The sequence below is a fragment of the Helianthus annuus genome, chromosome 14, assembly GCF_002127325.2.
Source record: "Helianthus annuus cultivar XRQ/B chromosome 14, HanXRQr2.0-SUNRISE, whole genome shotgun sequence".
Classification (NCBI taxonomy): Eukaryota; Viridiplantae; Streptophyta; class Magnoliopsida; order Asterales; family Asteraceae; genus Helianthus; species Helianthus annuus.
The window spans coordinates 9,370,917-9,388,305 of NC_035446.2; the positions used below are offsets into that span (position 1 = coordinate 9,370,917).

The 17,389-nt window shown below is 37.8% G+C and overlaps 3 protein-coding genes across 3 annotated transcripts; 1 reads left to right on the top strand and 2 right to left on the bottom strand.

Moving 5' to 3' along the window:
* The first annotated feature begins 676 nt into the window (after window positions 1-676).
* LOC110908059 (putative proline-rich receptor-like protein kinase PERK11) lies at window positions 677-6,018 on the top strand. Its single transcript, XM_022152964.2, has 6 exons — window positions 677-1,835; window positions 3,101-3,330; window positions 3,483-3,615; window positions 3,694-3,845; window positions 4,343-4,427; window positions 5,219-6,018. The coding sequence occupies exons 1-6, from the start codon at window positions 785-787 to the stop codon at window positions 5,605-5,607; spliced, it is 2,040 nt and encodes a 679-aa protein (XP_022008656.1). The 5' UTR covers window positions 677-784; the 3' UTR covers window positions 5,608-6,018.
* A 1,002-nt stretch (window positions 6,019-7,020) lies between these two features.
* Window positions 7,021-9,270, bottom strand: LOC110908058 (pentatricopeptide repeat-containing protein At5g19020, mitochondrial). Its single transcript, XM_022152963.2, has one exon. It carries the CDS (start codon window positions 9,159-9,161, stop codon window positions 7,101-7,103), a length of 2,061 nt encoding a protein of 686 aa, XP_022008655.1. The 5' UTR covers window positions 9,162-9,270; the 3' UTR covers window positions 7,021-7,100.
* Window positions 9,271-10,834: 1,564 nt separating this feature from the next.
* LOC110908057 (pentatricopeptide repeat-containing protein At3g23020) lies at window positions 10,835-13,802 on the bottom strand. Its single transcript, XM_022152962.2, has one exon. It carries the CDS (start codon window positions 13,683-13,685, stop codon window positions 10,851-10,853), a length of 2,835 nt encoding a protein of 944 aa, XP_022008654.1. The 5' UTR covers window positions 13,686-13,802; the 3' UTR covers window positions 10,835-10,850.
* Between the last annotated feature and the right edge of the window lie 3,587 nt (window positions 13,803-17,389).

Consider the following 17,389-nt stretch of genomic DNA (forward strand, 5'->3'; position numbering starts at 1 on the left):
GAATTGGGTTTTTTATTCGAATACGAATTCGATAGGTTTTAATCGAATTCGAATCGAATACGAATTCAAGGAAAAATAAAAATTATTCGAAGAATTCGATTCGAATAATTCGATATTCGATTTGATGAACACCCCAAAAAGGATGTGTTAATAAATCCCACTAGTGCCGGAAGAAGGGACGAAGGGAGTGACTGGAGTACTATTCATATGATACTGTTGTAAATATTAGTTGTTAAACGCTCGGTGTCGAGTAGGAATTAGTTTTTTATTCATTAGACCATCTCCAATAGCTCATTTTTTTTGGGTTGTTTTTTGCCATTTGTCCACCTCATCCATTTGTTCCTATTGTGGGTATCATTTTTTCCCAATATATTTGAGATACATATTTCGTGAAGAATGCATATTTGAGATGCATGTTGTCAGGTGGTGGGGCCAAAGGGTGGGGGTTGGGTGATAAATTAAAAAAAAAAAACCTTTAAATATGTAAAAGGTGGTGATGATGTGGCAATGTTTTTATGTGTTTTTGTGTTTTCTTATTGGGTGGGTTTTTGATGTTTTTGAAGGGTAAGTGTTTTTCTGATGTGGCAACTGACTGGACATGTTTTTAAGTGTTTTTAGGTGTTGTTATTGGAGATGCTCTTATTTTTTGCTTTTCCTAGCGCCTACCATGTTTGAAGATTGAATGTGATTTTTAACTGACAACTCGTTGTTCTTATGTTTTCCTCTATCCTCTTACCTTTTTTCTCAAAAGTTTTAGCACGGATATCAGAAACCAACCAGTATCATGCACTATTCTGCAACTAGTGACGGAGACAAATTGCCATCTTTCACTCAAGTAGTAAAGCCATGTCAGCGGTTTCCTTTAGCAGAGATTCATTCTGCAACCAATAACTTTGATGATCAACTGGTCGTCGGACAGGGAGGATTCGGAAAGGTTTACAAAGGTCAAATATCTAGTGAAGAAGCAGGTTATGTTGCGGCAATCAAACGGCTGGACTCAATGTCTATCCAGGGGGAACATGAGTTCAGAGCTGAAATCGAGACCCTTTCTGAACTGCGCCACGCTCATTTGGTGTCTCTGATTGGTTATTGTGATGATAACAAGGAAATGATCCTTGTATATGAATACATGCCGAATGGAACCCTGTACCATCATCTACACAAAGCAAGCACTTGCTTAAACTGGATTCAAAGAATGGAAATTGCAATAGGTGCTGGGTGTGGATTGGATTACCTACACACAGGTGTTGGCACTGAACATGGAATCATACACCGTGACGTGAAGAGTTCAAACATTCTTTTGGACAAAAACTTGGTGGCTAAGATTTCGGATTTTGGGTTGTCCAAAATAGGCCCAATCAATCAATCATCATCCTTTGTTGATGCAAGTGTTAAAGGCACTTTCGGATATCTAGATCCAGAATATTTCTATACTCATAAATTATCAAGGAAAACAGATGTTTACGCATTTGGGGTTGTTTTATTTGAATTGCTATCCGGAAGGCTTGCAGTAGACAAAAGCAAAGGGGATGAGGAATGTAGTTTGGTAAGATGGGCTCAAAAATATGTAAAAGAAAGAAAGTTCAGTCAAATGGTTGATCCTAATATTACGGGAACAATTTTCCGCAAATGTATAAGACAGTTCGCACAAATTGCAGATCGTTGTGTGAACAGTAAACCAAAACAACGCCCTACCATGAGAGAGGTCGTGGGCTCACTTCAAGCTATACTGGAATTACAGCTGAAATCTGACAATTCTGGCAAGTCATTAGGCAAACCGGGTTTCTCTTGGATGACTCATAAGTATCTTCATTCTTTGACTAATCAAAACTCAGGTATGGACTAACTTTTCTTGAATGTTGTGTGTGCATATTTGTGTTCATAATATTTTAGTTTTGAACTAACTGTTACATGATTGAATACTTACATGATTAATCAAGTTTCAAGAGTTCAAATACGACACGTTTAGTTATAACTTATTTCCACATGTTAGATCTCCAAGGGCATAGCTTTGTGGGGCGGGAGGGGGCAGCCGAACCCCCCGAACTTTTCGCTCAGTAGTGGAGAGTATATAGTTTTCGTATAGAAATTTTTGGGATATACATTTTTGACCCCCCGGTTTTACAGAAATTTTTGGTATATCCTTTTTTGACCCCCTGGTCGGAAATCTCAAGCTTCGCCACTGCAGATCTCCATCTGACTCTTTTGACTTCAAATGTTAGATTCTGTGTGCAAGACTTTATCCTGTTGGCCCATTTGTGAATCTGTTAGGGCCATCTGAATTTTAAAATCAAATGTCAATTCATATGAGTCTGATAATTTGTACTAAAAGTCTTAAAATTGAAGCATGCTCATGACACAGTACTGTCTGTACGTTTACCCATGGGGAAGTTCTTGAATTAGTAGGGGGTCAAGATTTAGCTAAGTATTTCTAGGCATTTTTTTAGAATTTCTTGTACAAATAGGCCGTTCGCTTGTATGCACGGCGAACTCACACAAACCTTCAAAGTGTTTTATTGGAGTTCACTAGTGTGGCAATCGAACTCAATAAGTTCGCTCAGATCATGATGGCTAGGAAGCTAACTCAATCAAAGGGGTCTCTTTAAAGTTGGCATGAGTTTACTTCAAACCCACTGAGTTCGCTTGCCACATGAGTGAACAGCAAAAAACATTGTTAGAGTTTGCATGAGTTCGCTATAGATGCAAGCCAAGTGTTTATTTGAACTTCTAAAAAACGTCTAGAAGTACTTAGCGAATCTTTAAACCACCTACAAAAAAACTAGCGAACTTTCATATTTGAAAAACACTCATTCTTAAAAAAACACTAAAAACTCACCCAATAAGAAAATCTAAAAAATGCCAAATCATCACCACATTTTTAAATTTTATCCACTCATTTTCTATATTTAAAAGTACACAGGGCCCACCACTAGTTAGTTTAACATCTTTTATAACAAGTCTAACAATAAGAAAATCATGGCGACATGACAAGAATGCCCAAAAGCGTTTTTGTGGGTGCTCGAAGCACTTTTCCATCGATTGCAATCTTTTAAGCAATAAACTAAAACTCACCTCTTCGTTATTTTGTCTACTCTCTAAGACCAAATTGGCACAAGTTCACCAGCAAATCCTGGAAAATACATGGCACATATTAATGTGTTCACATATGACGAATTAAACCATGCTACACAAAACTTTCAAGACAAATGCATGGACAAGGGGATTGAAAGAGAGGTTTACAAAGGTTGGATCAATAAATTGACTTATTCTCCCTGTGAATGGAATTCTGGTTTGCTCGTTGCAGTTAAGAGATATCATCTTTACACACATGTAAGTCTTGAAAATGCCAAGTATCTATTACTTCACTTTCATTTTAGCTTCTTGAAATGAAAACACCTCATTTACTTTTTCAAGAGATGGTGTTGCTGCATATATTTTTAAGGGAAAAAAATGCACTTATGAAACGTGTTTTTCGAATGCAGTTTGATTTGATAATGTTGAAAGAATGTAATCATCCAAACCTTGTTAAACTCATTGGATACTGCATGGAAGCTGAACAACTCTTCCTTGTTTATGAATTTATGCATAACGGAAACTTGGAGGATCTCCTTCTTGGTAACTCTAGTTAAACATATCAAACAAACATTTATGATTTATATAATTGACAACAAAGCTTAACTGAATTGATTCTAGGAGTTGTAGCACGGCTTCCATTGGTTAAGAAAGTGCAAATAGCATTTGATGTTGCTCGAGGGATTCTATTCTTGCAGAAGATGCATCATTATTTTGGCACATATCCGAAAAGCAAGCCACAGCTTGAGCGACATAGCATAATGTTCGATAAGGTACAGTCAAAGTTCTTATTTTTTAAAAGTTTTTGATTAGCACCACAATCTAGTACGGTTGTAGTTTCCACTTTCAAATGAACCCATAATACATAAATATACACATATTGCTGTTACAACAAAAACAATGACGTTGTGCCAATGCTCGACATGAATGCCTTATGTTGCTGAGATGTAATTTAAATATCATACGCTATAATAATCTTGAGAATAACCGGAGTCGGTGCTTTAAGCGAGTAAAGAAGGGGATATGAATAAGAGTTAAGGTGAATAAGTGAAGTCAGGTTAGAGCATTTATGACGAGTTTTGTACATTTTAAGTCTCATTTGAAGGGTTAATCCTAATCACCCATTCTATAATGATAGGCATTCAGATATTGGATGAGTTTATCCATTTGCAAGATGTTCAAGTTCTTTGATTCTTCAATAAGTATCTGCCTATTGTAGACAAGTACCCATACTGTGCTATCTTAGTGATAAGAAAATATAAATTTGCAGGATTTTGTAGCAAAACTTTCAGATTATGGTGTAACTTACGAACGTACAACAACGGATGACTTAAGTGATCACAATTCTCCGCCCAGTAAGTTCCTTTGCCCTTTCTGACACAGTCCCATACATGATTGGGTTTTTTTTTTCTTTTTGGCAAATGCATCTATTTGGGGTTTCTTTTTTTCCCTACAAAAGACATCAGGCGTAACATGAACTCATTTAAAAAAACATACAACTGCAACATGAATGTCATGTGTAAGTTGACAGGTTGTAATGTACCTTTAAAAGGGTCATAAGAAAGTTGTCGATTGTATCATGTTAAAGGTCATGACAAAATAATACATCTTTGTTTTGTATATATATATCTAGAAGAACTATAAATAATCCAACCCCCTAAAATTATACATACATTCCACTAAAAAACAACTCCTATATCAATATATTTCCACTAAAAACAAATACTTTTTCTCTCTCCTTTTCAATTAAATAATATTTTTATACCTTTATCATTACATTTTTCTCTCTCCTTCACTCACAACCACTTTCAATATATATTAAAAAATTATAGTGGGTGAACAGTGTCCCCCCAAATATACAGATGAACAGTAATATTTTCTCTCTCCTCCACTCACAACCACTTTTTATACTTTTTATATTTTAAAAACACCACACTGAGAATATGATGCCTTGGATGTGAATGCTCTAAGAGAAATATTAAAAAATTGGAAGACAGAATTGGGGGGGGGGGGGGGGGGGGACATGAACTTCCACATTAATTTATAGTTCATTTTCCATATGCTAATCTTATTACAATAAGATTTTTTTTAAAAATTTATTTCCTGACAACAAAACGTTCTCAATTTCGCGATCATACTTTGTTAGAAGGGAAGCCCCTTCAGATGGATCTATCAGGTTTTACAGTAATATTAGCGGAGGTGGTAATGGGAAGACGAATCTTCGATGAAAGGGAACTCGATATAACTGATGATAAGTTGCTCAGACATGGAAAAATGCCAATGCGAGAGATCGCAAGATTATGTTTTGACACCTGCTATGGGGTGGAATCTGAATTAAAGATGATTAAAATCTTGAAAGAGTATGGCACTAATACTTCAGCGTTGACGGATCGTGAGGATGAGACATTCAACACAGCAAGTTTGGATGAACGTGATGACACATTCAACACATCAACTTTGGATGAACATGAATATGGCGCATTCAGCACAACAGCTTTTGACGAGCAGTATGATCATAGTTACCTAAATCGCTAGGGTACCCACGATCCACGTATTGGATCGTGGTGTACCCAATCGCAATTCGCTACCGATCCGGAACGTCCTGGCGATCCAAATTGATTAGGTCCGACGATCCGAGTTGCTCAGGTATGGCGTTCCAAAATGATAAGGTTCGGTGTTCCAGAATGATAAGGTTCGGCGTTCCATATGACGAATTCTGACGGCCAGTGTTGTTTTCAGCCGGAATCCAGGAAGAAAGGGAAGAAGAAGACAGAAACATGAAGAAGAAAAGACAGGCTGCTAGGCGTTTTAGGGCTTTTTAGGGTTTAAAGAAGTTTAGTTATTTCAACATTTAACCCCTCTATATTTACTAGTTTACATTTAAACCCTAAAACTTGTACTTTTTTTACATAAAAAGTATAAAAGTAGTTTGTGTATTTAAACATTTAACCCACTCTATCTTCACTAGTTTACATTATGTTTGGTAATTTGAATTTTGTAATTTGGTAATTTGAAATTTCTGTTTTATTTGTGTACACCGAACCGGACTCCATGGTACACTGTACCGGTTCGTACCGAAATGAACCTACCCCCCCCCCCCATACCGAAAACGTCACATCTAGCGAATCGCGTACCCGTACCGGAGCGAACCGCGAATTAGGTAACTATAAGTATGATACGTTCAGCACAACAACTTTTGACGAGCATCATGACACATTCAGCACAACAGCTTTTGATGAGCGTGACAATGACACATTCATTGCAACAACTTTGGATGATGAGAGCGAGGATGACACGTTTAGCACCATATCTTTTGATGGGCGTCATGACACATTCAGCACAGCTCCTTTTAATGAGCGTCAAGATGACCCCATTAAAGGACTTCTGGGTCAAGATTAGTTCCTAAATAATTACTAGTCTCCAGCTAGATTGTTATTTTTGTTTAGTTCTATTGTATTACCTGTATAAAAAGGTTTCATATTACTTCGTCAAATTACTCCAAATATAACCAACATAGTTGTATCCAAGGGTGGATCTATTAAGGCCTCAACTTTCTTGGCGAAGTGCTTAAATAGAATGATAAAATAGCAAACAAGGCTAAAGACCGGGACTACCAACCAAACGTTGGTAGAAGCCATAAAACTTCTTCCACGAATGACTCAATCTCATATTTGAATTACCCAACAACACCTCCCCGTAATTCAAATTCTCGAACACCCAACTTATGCCTAAAACAGTTTTTCATATTTTTTCTCCAACGGGTCAGATGGGTAAAATTATAAAACTTAGCTTAGCACAGAGTGTATTCAATATGTTTAGGTCAAACACGTTAAAAGTCACACGAGTGTATTCAATATGTCTGAAACCACCAATAGGCCTTTGACCTACGGGTACCAAAGATGGTCCACCAATAAAGGTTGTGGATTCAAGTCCCAACAAGAAGAAATGTGCATGAGTATTTGTTGTTAAAAAATACGTATAAAGCATGTCAAAGATTTTAAAATCAAATTATAAATCGAATTAACGGGTCATATTACACCACTGTAACCAAACGACCTGGTTAACTTTCGGGTTTGCATTTCATGTCTTACAAAAGCTGCATCATCCAACCGCCCCGCATCTACATAAAGATTGGAAAGCAAAATTCTACCTGGACCATGTGATGGTTCTGCATTCGCCAAATTTTCAGCCGCTTTTTCTCCAATTTCTACATTACCATACGTTCTAGAAGCTGCTAACAACGTGCCCCATATCACAACATCCGCCTTCATAGGCATGTTGTTGATCATCTCCTCCGCTTCTTTCAATCTTCCCGCTCGACCCAAAAGATCCACCATACAACCGTAGTGCTTGATGTTTGGCTCTACGTTATAAACATTTTTCATACTTTTAAAATGTCTTTCACCTTCTTCTACCAAACCAGCATGACAACACGCGCTAAGTACGCCAATAAATGTGATGGAGTTAAGCGGGATACCGCGTGTCAACAAGTCTGAATACGTTTCTAACGATGTTCTCGCGTGACCGTGCATCGCTAAACCACATATGATAGCGTTCCACGGTGAGATGGTCAACACTTTGTGTTTGACTTGATTAAAGACTTGTAACGCAGTGTTTATGCTCCCACATTTCGCATACATGTCGATAATGCCTGCGGATAGATTATCGTTTATGGGAATCGAGTTGCTGATTATAAACTCGTGAGCCCATCTTCCTTCTTGTAACGAGCCCAAATTAGCAACGGATGAGAGCATGCTTACCATCGTTACTTCGTTCGGTTTAACGCCACTATATATCATTTCACGGAAGAGTTTTAAAGCCATATCAGGTTGGCCCGTTTGTGCATATCCTGCAATCATCGAACTCCATGAAAAAACGTCTCTACTAGGGATTTTGTCGAATAATTCGCGTGCAGAATCGATCATCCCGTTTCTTACTAGTCCTGATATTAACGCATTCCACGACGGCAGGTGGTTTTTGCTCCCGATTTTGAACTGCATTTGAGCGAGTTTAATATTGTTGCAAGCGGAATAGAAGTGGATGATTGTCGATTGCATAAAGTCATGACGGTCGACTCCTAACTTTACGCTTATACAATGGAACTGTTGACCTTCAGAAAGCGCGTTCACTTGACCACACGCCGAAATTATATCCACCAGCATGACATCATTAGGACCTATCCCGCTATTCACCATTTCTCGGTATAACGTCAACGCCTCACTCAAGTTCTCAACATGTAAAACGCATTCGATAATGGTACCCCAAGAAACCACATCTCGTTCAGGCATTTCATCGAACAGGTCTCGTGCAAAGCCAATTAACCTAGCCTTTGAGTACCCATTCAACATCACATTCCACGAAACTACATTCCTCTCCGACATCCCATCGAACAAAATCCTCGCATAATCCAAACACGAACACGCGCAATACACATGAACCAGATTAGTCACCACAAGGTTAAACTCCTCAAGCCCAGATTTAACAACCAAACCATGAAGCATATGCCCGTTTTTACCCCCGGATACATGTGCATCCGACGAAATCACACTCGACAATGTCACCTCATTCGGAGCCAAACCCAACAACCTCATTTCCTTAAAAACATTCATCACTTCATCCCAATACCTACCTTGACCCAACCCCATTATCATAGTAGTAAAAGATATGTTATTTCTCCCAGGCATTTTATCAAACAGTTGGCGTGCATCATCCAAACGGCCGAATTTAACATACCCAGCAAGCATAATGTTACACGAAACACGATCCGACTGACACCCATCAACAAAAATGGATTCCGCATCGTTTAAGACACCAAATTTTGCATACAGACTGATCAAACTATTGCGAATAAAGATGTTGGAGTCATGGCCGTATTTGAGGATGTGAGAATGGAGATGCTGGCCGTATTTGAGGGGAGTGGGGTGGGATGATGAGGATTTTAGGGCTGCAATGAGGGAGTGTTGGTAAGTTGTGTTTGTGGGGATGTGGGGTTGTTGAAGGGGTGAAGTTGAGTGGTGTCTTGGGGATTGTTTTAGGGTTGAGAAGGTGAGAAACGAAGGGAGGGGTTTGGTCTTGAAGGTGATTTTCATCACAGTTGATCATTAGATTACTTGCAAGTTGCAACGATCAAGAATATGAAGCTGGCAAGATGATAGTTGAATGAAAAGCATTCGACTTTCTTGAATACCTGTAAGTATTTGTTTTTCGAGTTAAATGTCATTTTAGTCCCTGTGTTTTGGGTTCTTTTGTCAGTTTAGTCTAAAATTTTGAAACGTTGTTATTTCAAACCAAATAGTTTTAAACGTTGCCATTTTAGTCCACTGGGTTAACTTCATCCAATTTTTCAAGTTAACAAGAAGGGCAATTCGGTCATTTTATATGGCCGAATTGCTCTTCTAGTTAGCAGAGTTACATAAAAAATGACCGAATTGCCCTTCTAGTTAACATAAAAAATGGATGGAGTTAACTCAGTGAACTAAAATGGCAATGTTTGAAACTATTTGTACTAAAATGACAACATTTCAACCTTTAGACCAAACTGTCAAAATAACCTAAAACACAGGGACTAAAATAACATTTTACTCTTGTTTTTTTTTATTGTTTTTTTTTTTAACAATAACCTTATTTATGAATTACATCAAATTAATTCTAATTTACTCTATCTCATAGTTTAAACCCTTGCCTTCTTCCCAAAAGCTTTTAGAACCCAGCTAAAGTTGGAAGGACATTTTTAATTAATCATATGTGGTTAATAAAATTAAAATCTTAAGATAATAAATAGAATTTATTTTTAATAAAAGTCTGTAAAATTAACTTATCAAACAGCATCATCAGTTAATTATACATTAATAAAAGTCTGTAAAATTAACTTATCAAACAGCATCATCAGTTAATTATACATTTATTTCTTTTTTTTTATATTAATAATATGTAATGTTATTAATGCATTTCATAATATCTTTAGAGAAATTATTATCACTAAAATGATTTAACTGATAATCAGAAAAAAAAATTATCAAAATATTGTTTCAATAATTCAATGTATCTATTTAGTGTCTATTCATATGACCAATATTTTGTAATGTTGTTTTATATCCACACAATATAATAGATTCATTTGCATAAAACATCAACCTTGATAGATGGTCTCTAATAAGAAATTTTGGTTAACAATCATCTATATATTTAGTGTGTATTCATCTTATATATTTTAATATCAGTCACTCACTAGTTTTATCATGTCATGGACTCATCAGAGGAGCGATCAGACCTCCGACCAACTATACGACAGAAATGCGAGCACTTATGTTGCATGACTTACTTTAATTGTTGATGCTCTCCTTATTGAGGTGTAGTGTTTCAGCACAATTGAGCTGATTTGATCATCAAAACATTTGACATGACACATTAAACTCTCTTGATTTAAAGGAGTCAAGCTTGTGTACAACTTGGCTCGTGTTCAACCCCACTTACAAGGAGGTGACAACTCTTTTAGCCACACTGTCAAAAACTCACTGCTAAAAGAGTCGTAAACTCCCTGTTGTAAAGATTAAAATGGTCATATACATCAAATATGATGGCGGTATGACCATGTACAGATGACCTCTCATATAAGATTTATGGAACTAAAAGAAAATATGTGCGATAATATAATGTTATAGTTAAAAACAACAGTCTTACAATGCTACAAAGATTTTCCTAAGATTAAAATACATCTATGAACATACAACATAACCCAAGATTCTAAATTATGAACTTCTAATACAAGTAAATCATCACTAATCATTAATGTCAAAATAAACCATACCCACAACTGAATTGAGAGTATCTAACCATGCTTTCACACCACTTTGATGATCATCTCTCCACATAATTTCAAGATTCTTGACCGCTTTCTTCGGAACACCACGTTTCATAAGAACAACTCCAAGCGATTTAAAAGTCGAATCGTTTGGTTGGACACCCGATTCAACCATCTCGTTAAATATCGTCACCGCATCTTTGAACCTACCATCAGATGCATACAATCCAAGAACATGATTATAACTTAATAAATCAGTCAACAGCCCCGACTCTCTCATCTGTTTCGCCATCTCTAAAGCTTCATCAAAACTCCCGATTTTCTTGTACATACACAACATCATCGCGTAAGAAAACTCGTTCGCGTTCCCATTTCTTCTTAGTTTTTCAAATATTTCTTCTGCGGGTTTCACCATTGATCGTTCGGTGTACAGATCAATCATACAGTTACACGAATAAACATCCGTACCCGTGTCTAACTTTTGAAGCATATAGTATGCTTCTTCGGCGTCTTTCAAACACCCGACTCTCGTGTAGAGTTTAATCAACGAGTTACATATTACATCATTCATAACCAAACCCATGTCTTTCATTTCATTCACATAACGTGAAGCTTCTTCAACATCTCCAGCGTCAGCATACGCATTGATCAACACGCCATAAACCACCACATCCGGTTTTACGTTAAACTCGATCATTTCTTCAAACAAACAAACCGCCATTTCCAACTGACCCAGTTTTACAAAACTTGAGATGACCGCACTATACGGTACGCAATCACTCACGAACTGCGATTCCCGCATTTTTCGTAAATAAAAACTAGCTTTTTGTGGGAGATCGGCACTTGCTAACATTTGGATGAGTGAATTATAGCTGCATTTATCTGGGAACACACCGTGTTCATTCATGCTATGGATTAATCGGCACGCATCATCGTATTTCTTGTTAAGGCCGTAAGCTTTGATCATAACGTTAAACTCGAGTACAGTTGGATTTCTTCGTTCTTGACAGCATTTGAAAACCTTTTCGGCTTCCAAAATATATCCACGTTCTCCATACGCATCAATACTCGCGGAGTAACACTCGGGGCTCATTTTCCCTTGAATATGAAACCGATTAAACCATAACCATGACTTTTCAACCATACCAGCCTCGATGTACATTCTCGTAAGTGAAGATTGTGTGAATTCATCTACCTCGAGATCTCTTTCATCCATCTCGTTTACAAGTTCTTCTGCTTCAGAAACCATATGCCGTATTGAAAAAGCATATAAAAGTGTTCGGTAAGTCACGGAATCCGGCTCAAGTGAAGCCTCTTGTATCTTTTTAAAATACCCTTTTGCCGCAACGATATTGTCATGCTTAACATGAAGTGAAATGAGTATATTATACGTTCTTGTATCCGGTACGCAATGAAATTGCTCCATTTTCTGCATCAACGATGCAACTTCATCTAACTGACCATGATTACCAAACATATGAATCATCGTATTGAGTGTCACCGTATTTGGAACAATACCTTCTTTAAGCATCTGCTCGAACGTCTCAGACGCATCATTAACTCTTCCTGCTTTACCGTAAGTATCGATTAAAGTATTATACGTATACGAGCTTAAACCAACATGATCTGTTAAAGCTTCGGTTTTTGTTGGTGTGCGTTTATCCACCGACCATTTTTTAAAAAACTCCTCGGCCTTTTCAAACTGTCCTGCGGTTTTATACATTTGAACAACGATCCCCATAGTCACCTCATCGGGTTCCATTCCTTTCGTGTTCATCACATCTAACCAATACATCGCTTTTTCCCGAATCCCACCTTTGCTATAAACATCAATCAAAGTTCCATACGTAGAATTGATCGATTCGATCCCAATTTTCTCCATTTCGTCACGCAACATCTCGAGTTCATCCCATTTTCGAGCTTTACCAAGAATTCTAATCATTATGTTGTAATGAATTACGTTCAATTCGTAACATCCTTTCCTCTTAAACCACACGAAAATCTCCATAGCCCTTTGCCAAACCTTTTGCTCCTTCAAGATTATTGTTCTTTCCTTGTTACTTAGACTAAGTTCCCACGGTTTAAAAGCTTCGTCCAAATCATCGACTCGTTCCAAAGCTTCTAATATAGCGGGAATACACCCTCCATACCTCGCCCATTTCGTTGAACATTTGGTAGGCATCTTTTTCACCACCTCATTCCCACTCAAAGCATTCGTCGAACACCTAGTATGCACTTTTTTCACCTCGTTTTCACTCGGTACTTTCGTCGAACACCTGGTGTGCACCTCTTTTACCACCACGTTTCCATTCAGAACATTCGTCGAACACCTGGTATGCTCTTTTTTCACCTCGTTCTCACTCAGAACATTTGTCGAACACCTGGCATTCACTTTTTTCACCACATTCCCACTCAGAACTTTCGTCGAACACCTGGTGTGCATCTTTTTAACCACCTCATTCCCACTCAGAACATTCGTCGAACACTTGGTGTGCAAATTCTCCTTCCTTAACCACATTCTCCCATCAAATCCTCTACACTTTTCAACTGCAACTTTCTCTTTCACAGGGGTTTCCACCGAACCATCTGGGTTCGGTTTTGCGTTAACAAAAACAGTTCTTTTGCGAAAATCAGATGGGTTTTGAGGTGGGATTTGGTGTTTCTTGATGAGTTGTTGTTCGAATTCTCTTTGGGTACGGTGGAGTGGAAGAGGAATTGAAGCTTTGCCATTGGTGTTGGTGGTTTTTGAGGTGTTGAGTGGGTGGAGAATTGGGATGCAGTTTGTATCTAAGTGCTGAAGCTTGACAAACATTGGTTGTTAATTTGTTGTTTACGGGAGGTTTTTGATGAATCAGTGTTTGCATCGACTGTCGAGTTCAACTCGTGTTCTTGAAATTGAAAATATTAACGATTTGAATTTGGAAGTTATGGAGGGCATGTTTGGCTAAGCTTTTTGAAACAATTTATTGACTTATTGGTTTTTTGAAAAGTCATAAGTTCTAAAATGATGTTTGGCAAAGAGGGTATATGTGAGGGGGAAAAGCCAATAAGTCAATAAGTCACAAAATCCTGACTTTTCCAAGAAGCCAATAAGTCAATAAGTTGTTTCAATAAGCTTACCCAAACATGCCCGGAAGTCGCCATTTTTTGTAATATCACGGACCGTACAAACAAACAACCTACGTGGGTCGTCCAGTGTATATTTTATAAAATCTAGAAAAAAGAGTTAAATGCTTGGTTGGTCCCTGTGGTTTCAAAAATTTCAGACTTGGTCCTAGTGGTTTACTAATTACACGCTTGGTCCAAAAAGTTGTTAAAAATGCACTCGGTTGGTCCCCAGCCCTAACATCAGTTAAATATCTCAGTTAAGTCCATGTTAAATGACCAAAATACCCTTGATTATTAACAAAACCCACTGCATCATCTTCATCACCATCATCATCTTCATCTCCATCATCATCTGCATCATCTTCATCATCTGCATCCATCCACTACATCATCTTCATCACCATCATCATCTTCATCACAAACCCACACCATCATCATCTTCATCAGCCAGAGCCAAAAGATGTCAACAAAGCATTTAACTCATAAATAAATAAAAACCACATGACAGTTCCAATAAAAAATTCAGCCTAAATCAACTGAATGACAGTTCCAAGACTCAATTCCGTGAATAAATAAAAGCAATTTCGTTGAATAGAATGAAGCTCAGATCTGTAAACAACAATCGGTACAGATTGGATAAAACCTCCATGGCTGCAAAACTAACGGTGGCATCAAATATATATACTGCCGGAGAATTGCCCTGCCAAGACTTGGTATATCTCAACCATCGATTCACTGAGACAATTAGAAACTCATCATCATCGCCCCTTTTTATTCCAGTTAAGTAGTTGACCACAACACCCATTTCTTCTTCAACCTCTAATCTCCACCCACAACAACCCAACCCCATAACCACCGCATCAGCATCATCATCGTTTGAGGGATGCAACAGGTGGGTATGTTGCAGAGGGTATAAACTGGTGTGGGGTTGGGTGTTCGATTGGTAGGACAGTCGACCGGCAACCGGCCAGAGGTGCACCGGTCACCAGCTCGAAGGAAACAAGGGGGGATGGCAGGTGGTTGTTGTGGGTTTGTCGGAGGTGGGTGTGGTACTACCGGAGAACGGAGACGCCGGAAAACCGGCCGGTCACCGGTGTGTGATCGAGAGAGAGCAGAGGGAAATGGGTATGATGTTGGTGATGAAGATGATGCAGAGGGTAATATAGTTTTAGGTTTTTAAATGTTCAAGGATAATATAGTCATTTCACACATAGTTAGTTGAGAAATTTAACTGATGTTAGGGCTAGGGACCAACCGAGTGCATTTTTGACAACTTTCGGGACCAAGCGTGTAATTAGAAAACCACTAGGACCAAGTCTGAAATTTTTGAAAACCACAGGGACCAACCAAGCATTTAACTCTAACTTATTATAAATGATGTTTTGAATTGAGAAAAATTTCCGGGCATTTCATGTGATTTGCTTCATTTTCACCTATAATCTTTAACTTTTTAAAATTACAGCTATGGTCATCAACGTTTGTTCTTCCGTTTCTCGGATAGTCTTTGGGCCTAACTTCAGTTTGTTAAGTCACCCCACGTGCTTATCACATGAGGGTATTTTCATCTGATTCTTTGGTTATTTTGTTATGCCTATAAAATAACCCATTTTTCCGCACAAACCTAACCACCAACAGTTCTCTGCATAAACTGTTCATCATCTTCCTCATCTATGCATCGTCTTCCTCGTTGTTCGATAATGGTTCTCTACAATTGTGGGCAAGATGCAATCATAGTTACATCATGGACTGATCTCAACCTTGGTCGACGTTTCTACTCTTGTCCAATCATGGTAATGAATACTATTACTGATTTGAATATGCTTGTTTGAAGAAGTTTCATTCTTTCTTCTCTCAGAATCCCAATTGTGGAAGATTCATAGGGTGGGTGGACCCCTAGTGTGTAATCTTGTAGTGTCAATTATTCCTGGGCTTCTAAGACACAGAAACCAAGTAAAGGTGAGTTAGCCAAGATGCGTGAAAAGAACCGGCTGAAGAACAAGATTATCTTGGTGCTGTTGATAGTTTTAGGGTTTGTGTGTTTTGGAATCATTTATGATTGATTCTTATTTTGTAATGGATTTATGTAATCGCTTGAATGCAATGGATAGTTCCTATGTTTAGTTTTGAAAATGTGATGGATGTATGTATGTAATGTCTTTAATGCAATGGATATTCCCTATGTTCTGTCATGAAAATTTGTCATTGATTATGTGAAATGTGGATACCATTAAATGTGTATGCAGATGGGAGAGTTAAATGTTAGAAGGTTCAAATAGTTGGCGGGTGGATGGAAGTAAATATGTATGCAAATGGGGGACTTTAATGTTCTGAAAAGTGGATTGAAGTAAATAAATATGCACGAATGTGAAGTCCTAATAGTCAAACTTACCAATGTGCAAAGCAATTTTACATGGACCTTTAGACTGATACAAGTCAAAATGTGTAGGTGTAACACAAACCAATGTGCAAACTGTGCAAAGGGTAAATAGGCACCAATGTGTAATACAAACCAATGTGCAAAGTGTGTAAATAGGCACCAATGTGCAGCAAACTTGTGCAAAATGTGCAAAGTGAATTACAAACCTATGTGCAAAGTGTACCAACCCCAAATCTGTCCAACTTTTGCCCAAACCTGTACCAACCCCAAAATTGTCCAACGGTGTACAAACCTGCCCAACTGACCCATATGCAACAATCTTGTACAAACCTTAAAACAATGCCTAACCATGTCCTAAACACATCCTAAAGCCTGTCTTAAACCAGTCCTAACACACATTCAAATATAATCAAACAATAAACATTAAACAAAAACCATTCACCAATAAACATTAAACCATAAATTGTCATGATTTTTAAACCTACATTCATATCATTAAAATAACAAGCCCAAATGATGATGATAATTGTCATAAGAGTGTAAATAAGATAACTAGACATAATAACTACAAAAGACAGCACCATTGTTTGATCACAACCCAAAAACCATAAAATCACAACCCTTAAACACTTGGACCAGCCTCAGCAGTCTAATTACCATCTTTGGTCTTCTTACCTTTCTTCCATATCCTTGGTTGTTTAACTTTTTTGGTCCTTCCATATGTTCTTTAGTTGTGGCCCATACCACAACACTTTTTGCACGTGACAGACTTCCATTTTCTTGTTAACTTCCCACCAACTTCAACTTGGTCCTTATCAGCTTCAACACCCCTCTTTCTCTTGTTTCTTAATTGGGAAGCCCTTTCAATGTCATCCTGCAACTCTACCGCATCCTTCCTTCTTTTCTTATTAGGTCTACCAAAAGGTGTATGGTGCAAATGTGGTGTCAAGGTGGTAGGACATTGTGATTTTGGCCATAACTCTCTGGCATTTATGGGATTAATGGTGTGCTTGTAACCTTCTTCCATGTTT

Bases quoted from the DNA above. Each gene is read 5' to 3' on its own strand.
- LOC110908057 (XM_022152962.2), bottom strand. From the start codon at position 13,685: ATGTTTGTCAAGCTTCAGCACTTAGATACAAACTGCATCCCAATTCTC.
- LOC110908058 (XM_022152963.2), bottom strand. From the start codon at position 9,161: ATGAAAATCACCTTCAAGACCAAACCCCTCCCTTCGTTTCTCACCTTC.
- LOC110908059 (XM_022152964.2), top strand. From the start codon at position 785: ATGCACTATTCTGCAACTAGTGACGGAGACAAATTGCCATCTTTCACT. The intron at 3,616-3,693 runs GTAACTCTAGTT...AATTGATTCTAG, and splicing joins CTTGGAGGATCTCCTTCTTG to GAGTTGTAGCACGGCTTCCA. The intron at 3,846-4,342 runs GTACAGTCAAAG...ATAAATTTGCAG, and splicing joins ATAGCATAATGTTCGATAAG to GATTTTGTAGCAAAACTTTC.